We start from the raw sequence: 21,422 nt of genomic DNA, 5'->3' as shown, positions 1-21,422 counted from the left end.
GTTTGGATCAGGTCAGCCATCTTGGAAAAATACAAACACACACGCACGCACACGAAAGCAAGCATGAAAGCAAACACACACGCATAGACACACACACACACACACTAATCTATCTACCTATCTGGAGTGGTGGTCTATAGGAATTCTGGAGAATTGACCAATTTCCATATGCACACAGACAACAGCTGAGTCACCGTAAACACACACACACACCTAAAACACACACCCCGTATATGATCTCACACACCCTTCCATCAACACCTTTCTAACATGCATCTCAGGGGTCAGGCAGCAGGCACCCTGTGCCCCAGACTGCTGCCCTTTCCCTGGGATTAGGAGCTGTCTGTGTGCCAACCTTGTCTGGGGGTAAGACCATAGGAACTATGATAGCTATACAAATACCTATCGCATGGCTCCCTGTAGTAGGACAATGACATCACAGGGGAAGGACGTGCTCCATTCTCCACAGAGGGACACACACGGTAGCCTGGTCCCAAATCTGTTTGTGTTGTCTTTCCAACTCCTCTGGTCATTTTGCGCCAAACAATACTCATCATGAAGAAAAGGCCATATATATTTATTTAAATGTTCTTCTCTCCAGCTAGAGTTTGGCACAATTCTATTTCAAACAGGATCAATGACAGATAGTGTGTATTAACGTGTGCCAGTTACTCACCGTGCGGTAGACATGATCACTGCTGTCCTCGTACTTCTGCTGGATCCTTTCCTCCAGGAAGTAGATGCGGAGCTTGAGGCTGAAGTTCTCCTTCTTCAGGTCATTGAGGTGCTGCGAAAGAGTACGGTAACCGTTAGACATGTCCCTTAAAAACAACGGCAACCCGCAGACATGTCCCTTATACGTCAGAGAATACGGTACCCATTTGACATGGCCGTATTATAGGAAAATACGGTAACCGTTAAAAAATATGGTAACCATTTGACATGTCCGTGATATCGATCAGAAAGTCCGGTAATCGTTAGATATGCTATGGCTTCTTCCCGGTGGGCATAATATATCAGTCATCGCTTTTGCAGTGTCAAGTGAAAAAACAATGGGAAAAAAGATAGATATATACAAATACTACAAAAGCGGCTTCCTGAACTCTAGGAAGCCACGGCGAATCCAAACACACACACTAACGCTAAAACACACACACATGGGAGTGTTGTTGGGCCGTTTAGCGACGCAGAGGGCTACTCCGCGGCCCGGGCGGTCAGAGCTGTGGCCATGATGGCTCCATGGTGTGTTCTGGAGAAGAGGGGGCCGAACACAGGAGTTTATTTTACTGACACAGACATGCCTGGAATCTCAGACAGCCAGGAGAGAGAGAGAGAGAGAGAGAGAGAGAGAGAGAGAGAGAGAGAAGAGCGAGTGTGGCGGGGGCAGTTATATGGGATGACATGCACATGTGACATGTAAGGCGATCACCCCAGAGAGAGGGAGAGAGAGAGAAAGCGGTAAATAGAAAGAGGTGCTAGGTGGTCGGAATGATCGTACATATCCTCTCTCTGTCCCCTCTCCTTACTCTGTGTAAACTTTAAAGCACATGTGAATGACCAGCTGAAACTCGGTACCCTGACAACATCATTCTTATGTAACATGTTAATAAACGTAAATATTATACTGTACCTTCCTATCCCACACTCGGTCCATTCGTCAGTCTATCTGTGCACAGGTACATTGTATCTTAGGGCTGAGTCATCAAATGAAATCTATAGAAATCTGCCTTTTCACTCAGATCTACAATTGACATCAATGTATGATACGCAGTGGTTTGAGTTACACACAGATTTCATGTTCGGACACATAGACGGACTGTTGGGATGGACAGATACAGTAGAGCAGGGGTGTCAAACTCATTTTGCCCCACAGGCCGCATTCGGTCTTCACCGAGGTCCGGAGTGCCGCACTGATTTTTAAATAATATTTCTGCCTGTACCCCTCTGAAGACACCAGATAGGTGTTAGTAATATGGTGATGGCCTCTCAAACAATACCAATCATATGCATGTAAGCACATTATGTACAAGCGTACATACTTTAAACAATGACTTTTTCAAGGGTATTTTGTTGGCTATGCACTGACTGATTGACTGGGCACCTATGACATCATCATTAGTCAACCTTGTCCCTCTGCAGATTCAGTGACTGTGTCCATTAATGTCTAGAGTTACAAACAGTTTCTTAAATAATTCACCAGAGACACGGGCCAGGCACCAAGCTTATTTAATCACCACGTAACACGAGGATGACATCACTGCTGTGTGTTTAAAAACAACAACACACACGTGGCGAGTTGCCGGGCCGTTGTAGAAAAACGAAGAAATTATAATAACACACTGGACATTTATTTGTCGACGGGAGGTACAACAGCCACGAAGGCATGCCATCGCCCTCACACACAGTCACTTCCCCTCACACTTCCTCTGATCAAAGAACCTGTGCATCACGGTTGACAACTCCACGGTGTCCCCCTCCAAGAGTGCAAAGAACCTTGGCGTGACCCTGGACAACACCCTGTCGTTCTCCGCAAACATCAAAGCAGTGTCTCCCTCCTGCAGGTACATGCTCTACAACAGGGATGGGCATCATGAGAGGCCGCAGTGGCTCGCCGGTCTACATACCCACATCCATACCCACACATGCAGTCAGAGTTGGCCCTAGCTTTTTTTGAGGGCCCCCCACCTTGCAAGCAAAACATTTTAGCTGCATCCCTCTTGACAGAGGAGAGAAAGAAATACGTTTTAGAGTTAATTTCCTGCAATTCTACACATTTTGCCATGGGGCGGAGAGAAGATTTAGCAATTTTATTACTAATTTCATGCAATTCTACTAATTTTGCCATGGGGCGGAGAAAATAATTTGCTGTTTTATAGCTAATTTCCTGCAATTCCACACATTTTTCGTGTACACTGCATGCCTGTGTGTGTATTTATAACTTCCTAAAGAGGCTAGTGTCAGCGCCCATGAAAGAGATGGTCGCTTTGGGTCGTGCCCCTCTTTCAGAGTGGAACCTCTGCTTTCGTGAGAAGCTAGCTGCATATCCCATTTTACCAGAGAGCAGCAAAGCCTCCAGAATAGCATTAAAGGAGGAGCATCTACATGCTATAAACCTAATGGTTTGTGCACGACTCCCACTAGTAAGCTATTTTTATTTGGAATGTGTTTGAACCATGGACTGTTCATAAAGTGATTTTGAGATTGATGAGAGAAAAGAGTTGGGGAGGGGGAGAGGTCAGCAAGTAGAGGAAGCGTGATGTGTGGAATAAAGTGGGTGACAGAATGGGGGGGGGTTGGAATGGGAGGTAAAATAGATGAGATGGAGAATGGTGGGAAAGAAATAACGGTGTGCGTGATAGACAAACCGGTGTTCATATCACCTGGTGTGGAGTCAAATGAAAAGGTTTTTTGAAAATTTGTTTGGCATGAATTCAGGGTCCAGAAATAGTCTACTTTGTGACTTTGAGACAGATTATAAGCTCTATAACTGTAGCCCGAGGCATGCACTGGATAAGAAGCTGTGTTGGGTATGTTCCATCCCTCAGACAGTTTCCCCAGAACAGGTGCTTTAGCAAGGAATCTGAACAACAACAAAGACTTTCCAACATTACATGTACACGATCGGAATGGCTGACCTGACCAGGAAAAACCTATCGCTAGGGTTCAGAGTTTTCCCTGGTGAGGTCACGTGGTCAAGAAGAGCACAGGGTCTTCTTAGTTATCGGTTTTTACAAATGTTTGTTGTGTAGACTGTTGTTTTAGTAGACTGAATAATTTACTGTAACATCCAGGCTCTTGCAACAGCAGCTGGCCTGCTTGTTCCACTCCTCACAGATTGGTTTTCAGTCTTCTTCATTACAGTACATTATGGGCCCACAAGATGTAAACAACAAGTTAACACAATGAGGATACAAAGGTTTTGAGCATTGAATTATGCCCCAAAAGAGAAAGAGGAGAGCTCACCTGTTCAAACTCTCTCAGAGTGTGAGGTTGGAGAGGAGGAGAGTTGTCTGTTTCATCACTACATACATCTGAATCGAGAGAACATCAGAACCATTTTAAACTTTTTTATTACATGGTAATTACGGTTATTACATAGGCAGGTAAAATTGTTATTGCAGTTTAGTCACATTCTTACTACTTTACCCTGCAACTGTTTCAAGTTTTAGTTTCCCATTTAGTGTCACATGCACACAAGTACAGTGAAATGTCTTTCTTGCAAACTCAGAATCGAACAATGCAATAATCAATAACAATGCAATACTAGAGAAAACGCTGTTCAGGAGCCTGTTGGTGTCAGATTTGATGCACCGGTACCGCTTGCCATGCGGAAGCAGAGAGAATTGTCTATGGCTTGGGTGGTTGGAGTCTTTAACGATTTTACTGGGTCAAAGCTTTGGGACAATCAGGAAGTCAAAATAAAAGGGGTTACCTGTCATGTGACCTGTGCTCCTGGATGGGGACTCCTCAGAGTGAGACACGGTGAGTAGCCTACACACACAAACACACACACACACACACACACAGATATTTAACCAGAGTGTCTCTGTGGTCAATATTGCCTTACAGAAATAGTTGGATCATTTTTAGCATCACATACTACATACAGTACATACACTACCAGTCAAAAGTTTGCACACACCTACTCATTCAAGGGTTTTTCTTTATTATGACTATTTTTTACATTGTAGAATAATAGTGAAGACATCAAAACTATGAAATAACACATATAATAATAATAATAATTTGCCATTTAGCAGACGCTTTTATCCAAAGCGACTTACAGTCATGTGCGCATACATTTTTACGTATGGGTGGTCCCGGTGATCGAACCCACTACCCTGGCGTTACAAGCGCCATGCTCTACCAATTGAGCTACAGAGGACCACATACAGTGGGGAAAAAAAGTATTTAGTCAGCCACCAATTGTGCATGTTCTCCCACTTAAAAAGATGAGAGAGGCCTGTAATTTTCATCATAGGTACACGTCAACTATGACAGACAAATTGAGAAAAAAAATCCAGAAAATCACATTGTAGGATTTTTAATTAATTTATTTACAAATTATGGTGGAAAATAAGTATTTGGTCACCTACAAACAAGCAAGATTTCTGGCTCTCACAGACCTGTAACTTCGTCTTTAAGAGGCTCCTCTGTCCTCCACTCGTTACCTGTATTAATGGCACCTGTTTGAACTTGTTATCAGTATAAAAGACACCTGTCCACAACCTCAAACAGTCACACTCCAAACTCCACTATGGCAAAGACCAAAGAGCTGTCAAAGGACACCAGAAACAAAATTGTAGACCTGCTCCAGGCTGGGAAGACTGAATCTGCAATAGGTAAGCAGCTTGGTTTGAAGAAATCAACTGTGGGAGCAATTATTAGGAAATGGAAGACATACAAGACCACTGATAATCTCCCTCGATCTGGGGCTCCACGCAAGATCTCACCCCGTGGGGTCAAAATGATCACAAGAACGGTGAGCAAAAATCCCAGAACGACACGGGGGGACCTAGTGAATGACCTGCAGAGAGCTGGGACCAAAGTAACAAAGCCTACCATCAGTAACACACTACGCCACCAGGGACTCAAATCCTGCAGTGCAAGACGTGTCCCCCTGCTTAAGCCAGTACATGTCCAGGCCCGTCTGAAGTTTGCTAGAGTGCATTTGGATGATCCAGAAGAGGATTGGGAGAATGTCATATGGTCAGATGAAACCAAATTAGAACTTTTTGGTAAAAACTCAACTTGTCGTGTTTGGAGGACAAAGAATGCTGAGTTGCATCCAAAGAACACCATACCTACTGTGAAGCATGGGGGTGGAAACATCATGCTTTGGGGTTGTTTTTCTGCAAAGGGACAAGGACGACTGATCCGTGTAAAGGAAAGAATGAATGGGGCCATGTATCGTGAGATTTTGAGTGAAAACCTCCTTCCATCAGCAAGGGCATTGAAGATGAAACGTGGCTGGGTCTTTCAGCATGACAATGATCCCAAACACACCGCCCGGGCAATGAAGGAGTGGCTTCGTAAGAAGCATTTCAAGGTCCTGGAGTGGCCTAGCCAGTCTCCAGATCTCAACCCCATAGAAAATCTTTGGAGGGAGTTGAAAGTCCGTGTTGCCCAGCGACAGCCCCAAAACATCACTGCTCTAGAGGAGATCTGCATGGAGGAATGGGCCAAAATACCAGCAACAGTGTGTGAAAACCTTGTGAAGACTTACAGATAACGTTTTACCTGTGTCGTTGCCAACAAAGGGTATATAACAAAGTATTGAGAAACTTTTGTTATTGACCAAATACTTATTTTCCACCATCATTTGCAAATAAATTCATTAAAAATCCTACAATGTGATTTTCTGGAATTCTTTTTCTCATTTTGTCTGTCATAGTTGACTTGTACCTGTGATGAAAATTACAGGCCTCTCTCATCTTTTTAAGTGGGAGAACTTGCACAATTGGTGGCTGACTAAATACTTTTTTTCCCCACTGTATGGAATCATGTAGTAACCAAGAAAGTGTTAAACAAATATTTTATATTTGAGATCCTTCAAATAGCCAACCTTTGCCTTCATTACAGCTTTGCACACTCTTGGCATTCTCTCAACCAGCTTCATGAGGTTGTCACCTGGAATGCATTTCAATTAACAGGTGTGCCTTTTAAAAGTTAATGTGTGGAATTTCTTTCCTTAATGCGTTTGAGCCAATCAGTTGTGTTGTGACAAGGTAGGGGGGGGTATACAGAAGATAGTCCTATTTAGTAAAATACCAATACCATCATGGCAAGAACAGCTCAAAATAAGCAAAGTGAAACAACAGTCCATCATTACTTTAAGACATGAAGGTCAGTCAATACGGAACATTTCAAGAACTTTGAACGTTTCCTCGAGTGTAGTCGCAAAAATCATCAAGCGCTATGATGAAACTGGCTCTCATGAGGACCGCCACTGGAATGGAAGACCCAGAGTTTCCTCTGCTGCAGAGGATAAGTTCATTAGAGTTACCAGCCTCAGAAATTGCAGCCCAAATAAATGCTTCACAGAGTTCAAGTCACAGACACATCTCAACATCAACTGTTCAGAGGGGACTGTGTGAGTCAGGCCTTCATGGTCGAATTGCTGAAAAGAAACCACTACTAAAGGACACCAATAAGAAGAAGACACCTGCTTGGTGTTTGAGATTTTTGGTTCCAACCGCCGTGTCTTTGTGAGACGCGGTGTGGGTAAATGGATGATCTCTGCATGTGTATTTCCCACCGTAAAGCAAGGAGGAGGAAGTGTTATGGTGTGGGGGTGCTTTGCTGGTGACACTGTCTGTGATTTATATAGAATTCAAGACACACTTAACCAGTATGGCTACCACAGCATTCTGCAGCGATACGCCATCCCATCTGATTTGGGCTTAGTGGAAGTATCATTTGTTTTTCAACAGGACAATGTCCCAACACACCTCCAGGCTGTGAAAGGGCTATTTGACCAAGAAGGAGAGTGATGGAGTGCTGCATCAGATGACCTGGCCTCCACAATCCCCCGACCTCAACCCAATTGAGATGGTTTGGGATGAGTCGGACGGCAGAGTGAAGGAAAAGCAGCCAACAAGTGCTCAGCATACAAGCAGCCAACAAGTGCACATGGGGTCAGAGTTTAATCCTATCAGGAGGTCTTACAGTCACAATACTGCTTCATCCAGCTACTCCCCAAAAACGAACACCACACAGCTGCTGCTTTCAGTGTGTCATACACGCAGCCCCCCCCCCCCCATAAAGATAAAGGGGTGACCTAATTAAAGACAAAGGTCAAAGCCCCACTGGGTTGAGGGATATCCTGTCCTTATTAGCCAAAGCCAAGAGGGACTGAAACAAACAGACACAGAGTAAAGGAAAACCATACATTGCGTATCACCTCTTCAGTTCTATATTTGACTAAGTCTATCTCTAAAATCGTAAATTTTTTATGCAGTACCTAACCTTTTCTGCAATTAATACCATAGCATTGTTGCCTGGCCTAACAAGCAATACAATAAAAGTTACAACAAGTTTGCTAAAGTAGAATTAACTGCCACACATGCCACAGTTCTATGATTCTATGCCATAGACTGTTCCTTAACCAGTTGTTGGGCCAGAAAATAACTATGTGGTTTTTGGACAGCTGAGCAGCTGATGCCCGATTAGTGAGATGGTTAGTGCTATCCGGGATCCTTGGGACGTACCTACCCTAAACCCTAACCCCTATCCTTACCTTAAAGCCAGACTCAAGTCCCAAATAAAATGTCACTTTATAAATACACTACATGACCAAAAGTATGTGAACACTTGCTCGTCAAACATCTCTTTCTAAAATCATGGGCATTAATATAGAATTGGTCCCCCCTTTGCTGCTATAACAGCCTCCACTCTTCTGGGAAGGCTTTCCACTAAATGTTGGGACATTGCTGCAGGGACTTACTTCCATTCAGCCACAAGAGCATTAGCGAGGTTGGGCACTGATGTTGGGCGTTCCAATTCATCCTAAAGGTGTTTGATGGGGTTGAGGTCAGGGTTGAGGTCAGACCAGTTAAGTTCTTCCACACCGATCTCGACAAACCATTTCTGTATGGACCTCGCTTTCTGCAGGGGGGAATTGTCATACTGAAACAGGAAAGGGCCTTCCCCAAACTTAGAAGTTGGAAGCACAGAATAGTCTAGAATGTGATTGTATGCTGTAGCGTTAACATTTCCCTTCAGTGGAACTAAGGGGCCTAGTCTGAACCATGAAAAACAGCCCCAGACCATTATTCCTCCTCCACCAAACTTTACAGTTGGCTCTATGCATTTGGGCAGGTAGCGTTCTCCTGGCATCCGCCAAACCCAGATATGTCCGTCGGACTGCCAGATGGTGAAGCGTGATTCATCACTCCAGAGAATGCGTTTCCACTGCTCCAGAGTCCAATGGCGGCGAGCTTTGGCATTGCGCATGCTGATGCTTGGCATTGCGCATGGTGATCTTAGGCTTGTGTGTGGCTGCTCGGCCATAGAAACCCATTTCATGAAGCTCCCGACGAACAGTTCTTGTGCTGACGTTGCTTCCAGAAGCAGTTTGGAACTCGGTAGTGGGTGTTGCAACCGAGGACAGGTGATTTTTACGCACTACTCGCTTCAGCACTCGCCGGTCCCGTTCTGTGAGCTTGTGTGGCCTACCACTTGGCGGCTGAGCCGTTGTTGCTCCTAGATGTTTCCACTTCACAATAACAGCACTTACAGTTGACCGGGGCAGCTCTAGCAGGGCAGAAATATCTATCTATCTATCTATCTATCTATCTATCTAAATGTATAGCTGAAAGATTCATTTGACATTTGGGTCATTTCAAAGTGATACAAATGAAGGTTTTACGAATTGTCAGTACAGCAGCTTAGTTTACAGGTCAGATTTATCCAGGTAATTATGATGCATAGTCAGATTGATCATTTCTCTCCCACAAGTTCTATCTGTTCCTCTGATCCATCCACAACTTCAGCAACACATCAACAATACATATATCTAGCTATATCCTCCTCATTACAAACGAGACTCATTATAAATGAAAGTTGAGTGATACAGAATAAAAGTGTAATTTAGCTGACAAATACATGTCGTAACTGTAAAAAATATTGGAGCCTGGCTGTCAGTCCATCTGTGCGTCTGTCTGTGTGACAGCTGATGATGCGGTGGAGCGCAGATTTTTTAAACACTGGCAGGTCTGTTGTTACAAAGTTGCTTTGATGTTGCTAGTTTGAGTTTCTGAATGAAAACGGGAATTGTGGGCGATTTTCATTCAGCAAGGGATTAAGAATATTTTCTTGCTAGTTGCACCATCATTTAGACTCCTCAGCACGACCAGTGCATGCTGAACACTATGGATAATAATCACGAAAGCCAGCTCTGTCTACTGGTAAGTGAAGCAACGCATTGCTAGAAAATGTACATAGCCTACCGGTGGGTGATTAGCCTATAGCCACGGGAAGTAGGGATGCTGAGGGTGCAGCAGCACCCCCTGAACAATCAGAATTAAAAATTAAATAATAATTAAAAATAATAATAATTTATTCACAAAAGTAGTGCACTGGGCCTTTACTAGTCCTGTACAACTTGCAGACTCTGGAGTTGTTAGCTGGATAATTGTTTTCCTCTTGGATGTTGAGTTTACTATTGCAACCTTTTGATGGCAAATTTATAGTTGCTGAGGGGCGACTTTTCCAGGCAAGTGTTTGCACTCCAAGAGATCAAGCAGATACAGTGAGGGAAAAAAGTGTTTCTTCCATTTACATTTACATTTACATTTTAGTCATTTAGCAGACGCTCTTATCCAGAGCGACTTACAGTTTGTGAATACATATATATATATATATATATATATATATATATTTTTTTTATTTTATTTTATTTTATTATTTTTTTTTATACTGGCCCCCCGTGGGAATCGAACCCACAACCCTGGCGTTGCAAACGCCATGCTCTATCAACTGAGCTACATCCCTGCCGGCCATTCCCTCCCCTACCCTGGACGACGCTGGGCCAATTGTGCGCCGCCCATGAGTCTCCCGGTCGCGGCCGGCTGCGACAGAGCCTGGATTCGAACCAGGATCTCTAGTGGCACAGTTAGCACTGCGATGCAGCGCCTTAGACCACTGCGCCACTCAGGAGACTTGGCGATGGTCTTGTAGCCCATTCCAGCCTTGTGTAGGTCTACAATCTTGTCCCTGACATCCTTGGAGAGCTCTTTGGTCTTGGCCATGGTGGAGAGTTTGGAATCTGATTGATTGATTGCTTCTGTGGACAGGTGTCTTTTATACAGGTAACAAGCTGAGATTAGGAGCACTCCCTGTAAGAGTGTGCTCCTAATCTCAGCTCGTTACCTGTATAAAAGACACCTGGGAGCCAGAAATCTTTCTGATTGAGAGGGGGTCAAATACTTACTTCCCTCATTAAAATGCAAATCTATTTATAACATTTTTGACATGTGTTTTTCTGGATTTTTTTGTTGTTATTCTGTCTCTCACTGTTCAAATAAACCTACCATTAAAATTATAGACTGATCATGTCTTTGTCAGTGGGCAAACGTACAAAATCAGCAGGGGATCAAATACTTTTTTTCCCCTCACTGTAACTGCACTACCGTTGGACCCCAGTAGGCTGCCTTTATTGTTGAAATTGTCTATGCAAATTAGAAATACCTTTTACTGCTGTTTATAGCTCACTCAACTTGTAAATGTAAATGTTACAATACATTAGAGTAGCCTACATGCTTGTAGGCTACAAGCAAACTAGAAGACCATCTTCTGATACTGACTGATCAAAGGGTGGCTGGCCTAGCGGCCGCTTGAGAACTCTGATAGATCACATTATTACGTCTTGCCTGGGTTTGTTTACATTATGTCTTGCCTGGGTTTGTTTTGTCGCCCAACAGTTTGATATTGCATAAATACAAATTACATAAATGAGACATACTGAGTCTGGCTTTAACCATAACCATAACCCTTACCTTAACTATTTTTAAATGTCAACTTCAATGGGGTAGGGACGTCCCAAGGATCCCGAATGGAAAGAACCTTAAGAGATGGTGGCCCACTGGCCCTGCTGCTGATGGGTAAACAAAAGGCAATGGCTGCAGACCAGACTTTTGGGAGAAGGGTTCAACTGCAGCCCGCAATTTGGGACATTCCTGCATATGGGCATTCCTGCATCTGCAGGAACCCTTCTTTATCCTTCTATCGGTTTTTAAGCTATGACTCCAGTACATAGGTGGAAGGCAGGGGGTGCTCTAGTACAGTAGAGGGCGGTAATGCACCATAATGTTGGATGCCAACCGCTGATAAATGCCACAGAAGAAGAAGAGGCAGGGGCGACAACAGTAGCTAGCTATAGCTAGTACACACCGGTAGAGTGTCCATTGCCCCCGCCTGTCGGGCACTGTTTTCCTGCAGTTCTATTAACGACGGTGAGGGCAGGTATTCAGCAGGTGGGAGCAAAGGATAATACTCAGATAATACTTTTATTTCCCTTTTGACTCACATACGGAAGTGGCACACAAGCATTAAGATGTCGTGCTCAAGGGGGGGGCCGTTCATGCAGGAACCAATGGGGTGCTCGAGGCAGGGCAGGGGGGACGGGGACGGGGACGGGGACGGAATGCCCACATGCAGGAACACCCCGAATTGCAGGGCTGCAGTTGCACACTATTGACTTTTGGGGGGAAGAGCCGAAGCTTCTGCAATCTGCCCATGTGCTGATGTCGTTCTGTGCATGTGTACATTCTCTACTTTACGCGTAGAGAATAGGCTACTCAGGCGAGTAAAAACTGGGGTTACACCTCTTAAATTCATCTTAAATCATAAAACAGCGTACTTAGATTCTCCTATGACTCGCCGAAAGTGGAACAACTGTGATGTATCTCGCCATCACGGTTGACAACTCCATTGTGTCCTCCTCCCAGAGTGCAAAGAACCTTGGTGTGACCCTGCACAACTGTCGTTCTCCGCTAACATCAAAGCGGTGACCCGATCCTGCAGGTTCATGCTCTACAACATTCGCAGAGTACGACCCTACCTTACACAGAAAGCGGCACAGGTCCTAATCCAGGCACTTGTCATCTCCCGTCTGGATTACTGCAACTCGCTGTTGGCTGGGCTCCCTGCCTGTGCCATTAAACCCCTACAACTCATCCAGAACGCTGCAGCCCGTCTGGTGTTTAACCTTCCCAAGTTCTCTCATGTCACCCCGCTCCTCCGCACACTCCACTGGCTTCCAGTTGAGGCTCACATCTACTACAAGACCATGGTGCTTGCCTACGGAGCTGTGAGGGGAACGTCACCTCCTTACCTTCAGGCTCTGATCAGACCCTACACCCAAATGAGGGCACTACGTTCATCCACCTCTGGCCTGCTAGCTCCCCTACCTCTACGGAAGCACAGTTCCCGCTCAGCCCAGTCAAAGCTATTCGCTGCTCCGGCACCCCAATGGTGGAACAAGCTCCCCTACGACGCCAGGACAGCGGAGTCACTGACCACCTTCCGGAGACACTTGAAACCCTACCTCTTTAAGGAATACTTGGAATAGTATAAAGTAATCCTTCTTCCCCCACCCCCCATAAAAAAAAAGTGGTTGTCCCACTGGCTTTCATAAGTTGAATGCACCAATTTGTAAGTCGCTCTGGATAAGAGCGTCTGCTAAATTATGTAAATGTAAATGTTCAGTCACTGTATGCATGTGCCCTAAATGATGTTCAGTCACTTTAACTCTACCCACATGTACATATTACCTCAATTACTCAGACTAACCGGTGCCCCCGCACATTGACTCTGTACCGGTACCCCCTGTATATAACCTCCCTACTGTTATTTTATTTTACTGCTGCTCTTTAATTATTTGCTATTTTTTTATTAAACTGCATTGTTGGTTAAGGGCTTGTAAGTAAGCATTTCACTGTAATGTCTACACCTGTTGTATTCGGCGCATGTGGCAAATACAATTTGATTTGATTTGATTTGAACTGGACAATTACATATCTGGAACCATGCCACTGTTTCTCCAACAATCTTGTTACTTCCACACCTCCTTAAAGATAAGAGATAATTGTGCCATCAGTTGCTATTGATTGTGTCTCTCTCATCTTGTGCATTTATTGGCTGCCTGTTATCAAGAACCCCAGTTCCAAATGAGCAGAAACTATAAAAGTATGCCATAGTATCCAAATGTTGACACTATTACGTACTTCGAGGTGTCACGTGACTGGCAGGCCGCTCTATTTGAAATCGGTCGTCTTACCCTGCTCAGACGTTGCGTGCATCAACCAATGGTTGCGTGCCACGTCATCAACCGTGTCATCGACTGACAGATTGCTATAACATAATGAATTTGTTAGCTGATATGTAAAATACCTATCCAGACGTTGTAAGATCTGGCAGGCGTCAGCAACTCCTGGGCAGAGGAACTCGCCCATAGCCATCTGTACAACATCAAACGATGTATCGATAAGTAAATGTATCGAAAACCGTCCCAATCCTCTTTAACTACTTGTTTTTGTAAATTACTTGTCTTTTGTGTGCTATGAAGAGCGTTGAGATTCTTTTGAAAAGCGCTATATAAGTTGAATAAATTATTATTATTACTATTATTATTATTATTATTAAATAAACTATACATGGCCTAATTAATGGTCTAAATTACATAGGCTATAGCTTGGACGCACGAGTTTATGACAGGGTGTTCTTATTTCTACAAAATATTATCTCCACATAATGATCCCAATATTAAATGTAAATGTAAATATACACGCCAGAAAATGTTGTTCGGTTTGTAAATGTTTAGGAGATCTTGCAAATCTGCTGTCAACACCATAATAATAATAAAGGCCTTGATAAATTATCGCAGGCTGATTATTGTGGAGAAGACAATTCCAGTAGATATTTTCGATTTCACCCTCAAAGACCATTGTAATTGTGAAACCACCACCTCGGAAATTAAACCTTTATTCCGATAACAATAATTTAGACCGCAGGCTATTCAATCATGCCACCATGCACATTCTCAAGCCCGAATCCTAGAACGAGAATTGTACCTTTCAGACTCACTCCAGGTCTGTTCTGGCGATGAGGTCCAATCCATATATTCCGTCAGTTAAAGGGTAACCTTTCGGGGAAACCCGAGCATATCATCCTGCCATTAAAGGTTTCGATAAAAATACGAAATGTTTGTGATGGGTTCCCCAACCATTACTGCATTTGGAAGAGGCTGCGTCTCGAGACGATGCGTGCCTTGAAATGGGCCACGGATGCGGCGGTGGGGGTGAGGGGGTGACGGGGTGGGGGGGGTCCTCCACACCCCTCCTCCAGCTCAAGGTAAAAGTCGCAGGGTTGCCTCAAATGTAAAAGTCGCAGGGTTGCCTCAAATGTTTCTAAGGTGTCTATGGGGTTTGGGAGAATATTATGTTTAAGATAGAATGTAAGGTTTAGACCAAATGTCATACTTCAAAATTGAGACCAGGGGCAACTCTGTTACAATCCAATAGGTTTATTATGAGTTTTGAAAAATGTGTATTTGACTGTTTTACTGTTTTGTTATTGGAATAAAGTGAAGTATGTACATGTGTGATACAGAACAGCCTACACGTGTTACTGTGTGCATGAAATGATGTTGAGGTACATAATGTGTATGATCACCTAGAATGTCGTGTGTGTGTGTGTGTGTGTGTAGATGAGTTGTAATGTCCCTAAGAGGCACTAGATGTCCCCATAAGCTTTACAATTACTGTTTAACCAGCAACCTAGTATGGGCTACTGTATTGTGTTTGAACAATACAATAATAACTCTAACATATCAACCGTTAGAAGTGAAAGAGTCCAACATTAAAAACATATATCATATGAAAAATATCTGATACAATCTTGACACAAGCTGCAGCTCTGTACAATATGTGTCCTTTCAAGTGTCTGTGGTTTGTGGTAATCACAAAGGGGGTTCAGTTCAGGCTAGAAATATTGTTTCGTTTATCAGCTGTGTCACATCAGTTTAAAGTCTTCTGAGAAAAGTCACATGGTTTCTCTGGTTCCTCTCTATTATTTTAATTTCTAGGTCCACTCCTAACTGGCTTCCACGTATGTCTCGATTCATGCGTCTTCCCAAAAACGATGCAGGTCTGGTACGGGGCGGGCGTGGCTCATTCAGGTTACCATCGGAGATGACCCAGATGGCAGGGGTGTGTTGGTTCCACTCCATGACCTGCACCTTGATGTTCTCTACTGTGCAAATCTCCTCCAGCTCTGGTTTGGTGTCTGGAAGCCAGTCAGCCATGAACCTAGCGTATCATTGTCCTCACAAAGGTTCACCGTCACCTCTGGCTGCTCCCCGAACAGGACATCTGAGGGAGAGAGATGGGTAGTGGGGGAGGGAGGTGAGGCAGAACTATGGGGTCAGGTGTTAATAAATTGACAGGTGTTGCAGGTAAGCACTGTGAGGTGGATCGGAGGCAGGTTCCTGCCTTTCTAGGGAGTTTTTCCTAGCCATATATCTGCATAGCTTGCTGTTTGGGGTTTTAGGCTGGGTTTCTGTATAGCACTAAAGAGGTACCAGCAGGTAACCAGTTAAGAGGTACCAGCAGGTGTCTTCATAATAGCAAAAGGCAGCTAGTCAGTGGTTCCTGCTCCACATGCAATTGCTTTGAGTTTGGAGTTGTTAGTTAAACTATGACACCATCTGGATGGCATTTTCTAAGCAACACATATATTGTAAACTACCTTCATTAGATACACTTCGATTTCAAAACTATAAGTCCTACAAACACATGCTTAGTACTGTTAGACAGGTAAGAACCGTGGGATTATGATACAGCGTGACTATTACAGAGCCAGAGCAACAGCAGGCAAAGAAAAGAAAAACAAATATATATAGTCTACTGTATATATTGTTTGTCAAATTTTCCCCATGTTGGGGAATAAGAGATTTGAAAGTCTAGGTTTGAAATAAAATATGTCACCAATTACCATTACAAAATGTTACTTAAAAAAAGTAATATCTTTTACCTAATTGTGGCGCTCTAAACATGCACAAATTCCCATAGGAACACAGCCATTTTAAAACGCCCTAGAGTCTATTAACGCACTGGTGCATCAATTTAAGTAACATAATTAAGAAATGCCATCAAAATCTGTCAGTTTAAACTAGAGATATCTGTTTTTTTGCATGGGCTGTGTCTCAATCCGCCGCATCCGCTTATGTCGCCCTTCCGCATCTGTGGTGGAAAGTGTCAGAGCTACAGGCTCAGACCTGAACACAAACCCTGAAAATTGGTCTTCTCACAAAAACGTCTGTAGCATCTGAACGGGTTGGCCTATAAAACTAATCTGACCCCAGTAGAAAGGTGACTCTCACGAACATGATGGTGTTCTCCGTTTTGCTCTATGCCTCCCACAAGTGTCACAAGACTCGTCTAAAGGTAACCCATACAAATTAATGGAAGTATGGAGGTAGTTTTGTGACAACAAAAATAAGGGGTTAAATATGTGTCAAAAAATATATATACAGTACCAGTCAAAAGTTTGGACACACCTACTCATTCAAGGGTTTTTCTTTATTTTTACTATTTTCTACATTGTAGAATAATAGTGAAGACATCAAAAATATGAAATAACACATATGGAATCATGTAGTAACCAAAAACATGTTAAAGAAATCAAAATATGTTTTATATTTGAGATTCATCAAAGTAGCCACCCTTTGCCTTGATGACAGCTTTGCACACTCTCGGCATTCTCTCAACCAGCTTCATGAGGTAATTACCTGGAATGCATTTCAATTAACAGGTGTGCCTTCTTAAAAGTTAATTTGTGGAATTTATTTCCTTCTTAATGCGTTTGAGCCAATCAGTTGTATTGTGACAAGGTAGGGGTGGTATACAGAAGATTGCCCTATTTGGTAAAAGACCAAGTCCATATTATGACAAGAACAGCTCAAATAAGCTAAGCAAAAGGACAGTCCATCATTACTTTAAGACATGAAGGTCAGTCAGTCTGGAACATTTCAAGAAATTTGAAAGTTTCTTCAAGTGCAGTCGCAAAAATCATCAAGCGCTATGATGAAACTGGCTCTCATGAGGACCGCCACAGGAATGGTTACCAGCCTCAGAAATCGACAATTATCTGCACCACAGATTGCATCCCAAATAAATGCTTCTCAGAGTTCAAGTAACAGACACATCTCAACATCAACTGTTTAGAGGAGACTGCGTGAATCAGGCCTTCATGGTCGAATTGCTGCAAATAAACTACTACTAAAAGTCGCCAATAATAAGAAGAGACTTGCTTGGGCCAAGAAACACAAACAATGGACATTAGACTGGTGGAAATCTGTCCTTTGGTCTGATGAGTCCAAATTGGAGATTATTGGTTCCAACCGCTGTCTCTTTGTGAGACGCAGAGTAGGTGAACGGATGATCTCCGCATGTGTGGTTCCCACTGTGAAGCATGGAGGAGGAGGTGTGATGGTGTGGGGGTGCTTTGCTGGTGACACTGTCAGTGATTTATTTAGAATTCAAAGCACACTTACCCAGCATGGCTACCACAGCATTCTGCAGCGATACGCCATCCCATCTGGTTTGCGCTTAGAGGGACTATCATTTGTTTTTCAACAGGACAATGACCCAAAACACACCTCCAGGCTGTGTAAGGGCTATTTGACCAAGAAGGAGAGTGATGGAGTGCTGCATCAGATGACCTGGCCTCCACAATCACCCTACCTCAAACCAATTGAGATGGTTTGGGATGAGTTGGACCGCAGAGTGAAGGAAAAGCAGCCAACAAGTGCTCAGCATATGTGGGAACTCCTTAAAGACTGTTGGAAAAGCATTCCTCATGAGGCTGGTTTAGAGAATGCCAAGAGTGTGCAAGCTGTCATCACATCATCACATACACGTGTTTAGCAGATGTTATAGCGGGTGTAGCGAAATGCTTGTGCTTCTAGCTCCGACAGTGCAGTAATATCTAACAATTTCACAACATATACCCAATACACACAAAAAAGTAAGGAATGGGATTTAAGAATATATACATATATGGACAAGCAATGACAGAGCGGCATGGACTAAGATACAGAATAATATTATAGAATAGAATGCAGTATATACAGTTGAAGTCTGAAGTTTACATACACTTAGGTTGGAGTCATTAAAACTTGTTTTTCAACCACTCCACAAATTTCTTGTTAACAAACTATAGTTTTGGCAAGTCGGTTAGGACATCTACTTTGTGCATGACACAAGTAATTTTTCCAACAATTGTTTACAGACAGATTATTTAATTTATAATTCACTGTATCACAATTCCAGTGGGTCAGAAGATTACATACACTAAGTTGACGGTGCCTTTAAACAGCTTGGCAAATTCCAGAAAATGATGTCATGGCTTTAGAAGCTTCTGATAGGCTAATTGACATCATTTGAGTCAATTGGAGGTGTACCTGTGGATGTATTTCAAGGCCTACCTTCAAACTCAGTGCCTCCTTGCTTGACATAATGGGAAAATCAAAAGAAATCAGCCAAGACCTCAAAAATAAATTGTTCATCCTTGGGAGCAATTTCCAAACGCCTGAAGGTACCACGTTCATATGTACAAACAATAGTACGCAAGTATAAACACCATGGGACCACGCAGCCGTCATACCGCTCAGGAAGGAGACGCGTTCTGTCTCGTAGAGATGAACGTACTTTGGTGCGAAAAGTGCAAATCAATCCCAGAACAACAGCAAAGGACCTTGTGAAGATGCTGAATGAAACAGGTACAAAAGTATCTATATCCACAGTAAAACGAGTCCTATATCGACATAACCTGAAAGGCCGCTCAGCAAGGAAGAAGCCACTGCTCCAAAACTGCCATAAAAAAGCCAATCTACGGTTTGCAACTGCACATGGGGACAAAGATCATACTTTTTGGAGAAATGTCCTTTGGTCTGATGAAACAAAAATAGAACTGTTTGGCCATAATGACCATCGTTATGTTTGGAGGAAAAAGGGAGTTTGCAAGCCAAAGAACACCATCCCAACCGTGAAGCACGGGGGTGGCAGCATCGAGCTGTGGGGGTGCTTTGCTGCAGGAGGCAAAACAGATGGCATCATGAGGAAGGAAAATGATTTGGATATATTGAAGCAACATCTCAAGACATCAGTCAGAAAGTTAAAGCTTGTTCACAAATGGGTCTTCCAAATGGACAATGACCCCAAGCATACTTCCAAAGTTGTGGCAAAATGGCTTAAGGACAACAAAGTCAAGGTATTGGAGTGGCCATCACAAAGCCCTGACCTCAATCCTATAGAAAATCTGTGGGCAGAACTGAAAAAGTGTGTGCGAGCAAGGAGGCCTACAAACCTAAGTCAGTTACACCAGCTCTGTCAGGAGGAATGGGCCAAAATTCACCCAACTTATTGTGGGAAGCTTGTGGAAGGCTACCCAAAACTTTTGACCCAAGTTAAACAATTGAAAGACAATGCTACCAAATACTAATTGAGTGTATGTAAACTTCTGACCCACTGGGCATGTGATGAAAGAAACAAAAGCTGAAATAAATAATTCTCTCTACTATTATTCTGACATTTCACATTCTTAAAATAAAGTGGTGATCCTAACTGACTTAAGACAGGGAATTTTTACTAGGATTAAATGTCAGGAATTGTGAAAAACTGAGTTTAAATGTATTTGGCTAAGGTGTATGTAAACTTCCGACTTCAACTGTACATATGAGATGAGTAGTGCAAGATATGTAAACATTATTAAAGTGACTAGTGTTCCATTTCTTAAAGTGGCCAGTGATTTCAATAGGCAGCAGCAGCCTCTAATAATGGCTATTTAACAGTCTGATGGCCTTGAGATAGAAGCTGTTTTTTATTTTCTCGGTCCCAGCTTTGATGCACCTGTACTGACCTCACCTTCTGGATGATAATGGGGTGAACAGGCAGTGGCTCGGGTGGTTGATGTCCTTGATGATCTTTTTGGCCTTCCTGTGACATCGAGTGCTGTATGTGTCTTGGAGGGCGGGTAGTTTGCCCTCAGTAATGCGTTCGGGAGACCGCACCACCCTCTGGAGAGCCCTGCGGTTGTGGGCGGTGCGGTTGCCGTACCAGGCGGTGATACAGCCCGACAGGATGCTCTCAATTGTGCATCTGTAAAAGTTTGTGAGGGTTTTAGGTGATAAGCCATATTTCTTCAGCCTCCTCGAGGTGGAGGAGAGAGAGATGAAATGATGGTAGAGAGGGGTGTTGGAAGAGAGGGATGAAGTTTAAAAGGATGAGAAAAGGAAGAAAGGATTAAATAGAAACCTCATATTCGTTTTTTCGTCAACCTTGACAATTACAGGCAGCATCCAAGTCAACTCACTATAAGATTGTGATGAGGAAGTGGAGAGGAGGGCCACGTCAAATCAAATCAAATCAAATTTTATTGGTCACATGCGCCGAATACAACAGGTGCAGACATTACAGTGAAATGCTTACTTACAGCCCTTAACCAACAGTGCATTTATTTTTAACAAAAAAGTAAAAATAAAACAACAACAAAAAAAGTGTTGAGAAAAAAAGAGCAGAAGTCAAATAAAATAACAGTAGGGAGGCTATATATACAGGGGGGTACCGTTGCAGAGTCAATGTGCGGGGGCACCGGCTAGTTGAGGTAGTTGAGGTAATATGTACATGTGGGTAGAGTTAAAGTGACTATGCATAAATAATTAACAGAGTAGCAGCAGCGTAAAAAGGATGGGGTGGGGGGGCAGTGCAAATAGTCCGGGTAGCCATGATTAGCTGTTCAGGAGTCTTATGGCTTGGGGGTAAAAGCTGTTGAGAAGTCTTTTGGACCTAGACTTGGCACTCCGGTACCGCTTGCCGTGCGGTAGCAGAGAGAACAGTCTATGACTAGGGTGGCTGGAGTCT

General features: G+C 43.3%; 1 protein-coding gene across 1 annotated transcript in view; it reads right to left on the bottom strand.

Moving 5' to 3' along the window:
• Positions 1–14,787, bottom strand: part of LOC121581219 (myomegalin) — an 88,933-nt gene extending 74,146 nt beyond the window's left edge. Inside the window, exons 1-4 of the mRNA XM_041896683.2 lie at positions 14,574–14,787; positions 4,433–4,491; positions 3,964–4,031; positions 677–787 (exon numbers count right to left, since the gene is read on the bottom strand). Of these exons, the coding sequence (XP_041752617.1) occupies positions 677–787; positions 3,964–4,031; positions 4,433–4,491; positions 14,574–14,620 (285 nt within the window). The 5' untranslated portion in view covers positions 14,621–14,787. The remainder of the gene's footprint in view (positions 1–676; positions 788–3,963; positions 4,032–4,432; positions 4,492–14,573) is intronic.
• Between the last annotated feature and the right edge of the window lie 6,635 nt (positions 14,788–21,422).

This window comes from Coregonus clupeaformis, chromosome 14, assembly GCF_020615455.1.
Source record: "Coregonus clupeaformis isolate EN_2021a chromosome 14, ASM2061545v1, whole genome shotgun sequence".
Classification (NCBI taxonomy): Eukaryota; Metazoa; Chordata; class Actinopteri; order Salmoniformes; family Salmonidae; genus Coregonus; species Coregonus clupeaformis.
The sequence above is the reverse complement of the archived record's forward strand: the minus strand, read 5'-3'. Positions and strand labels throughout refer to the sequence as shown.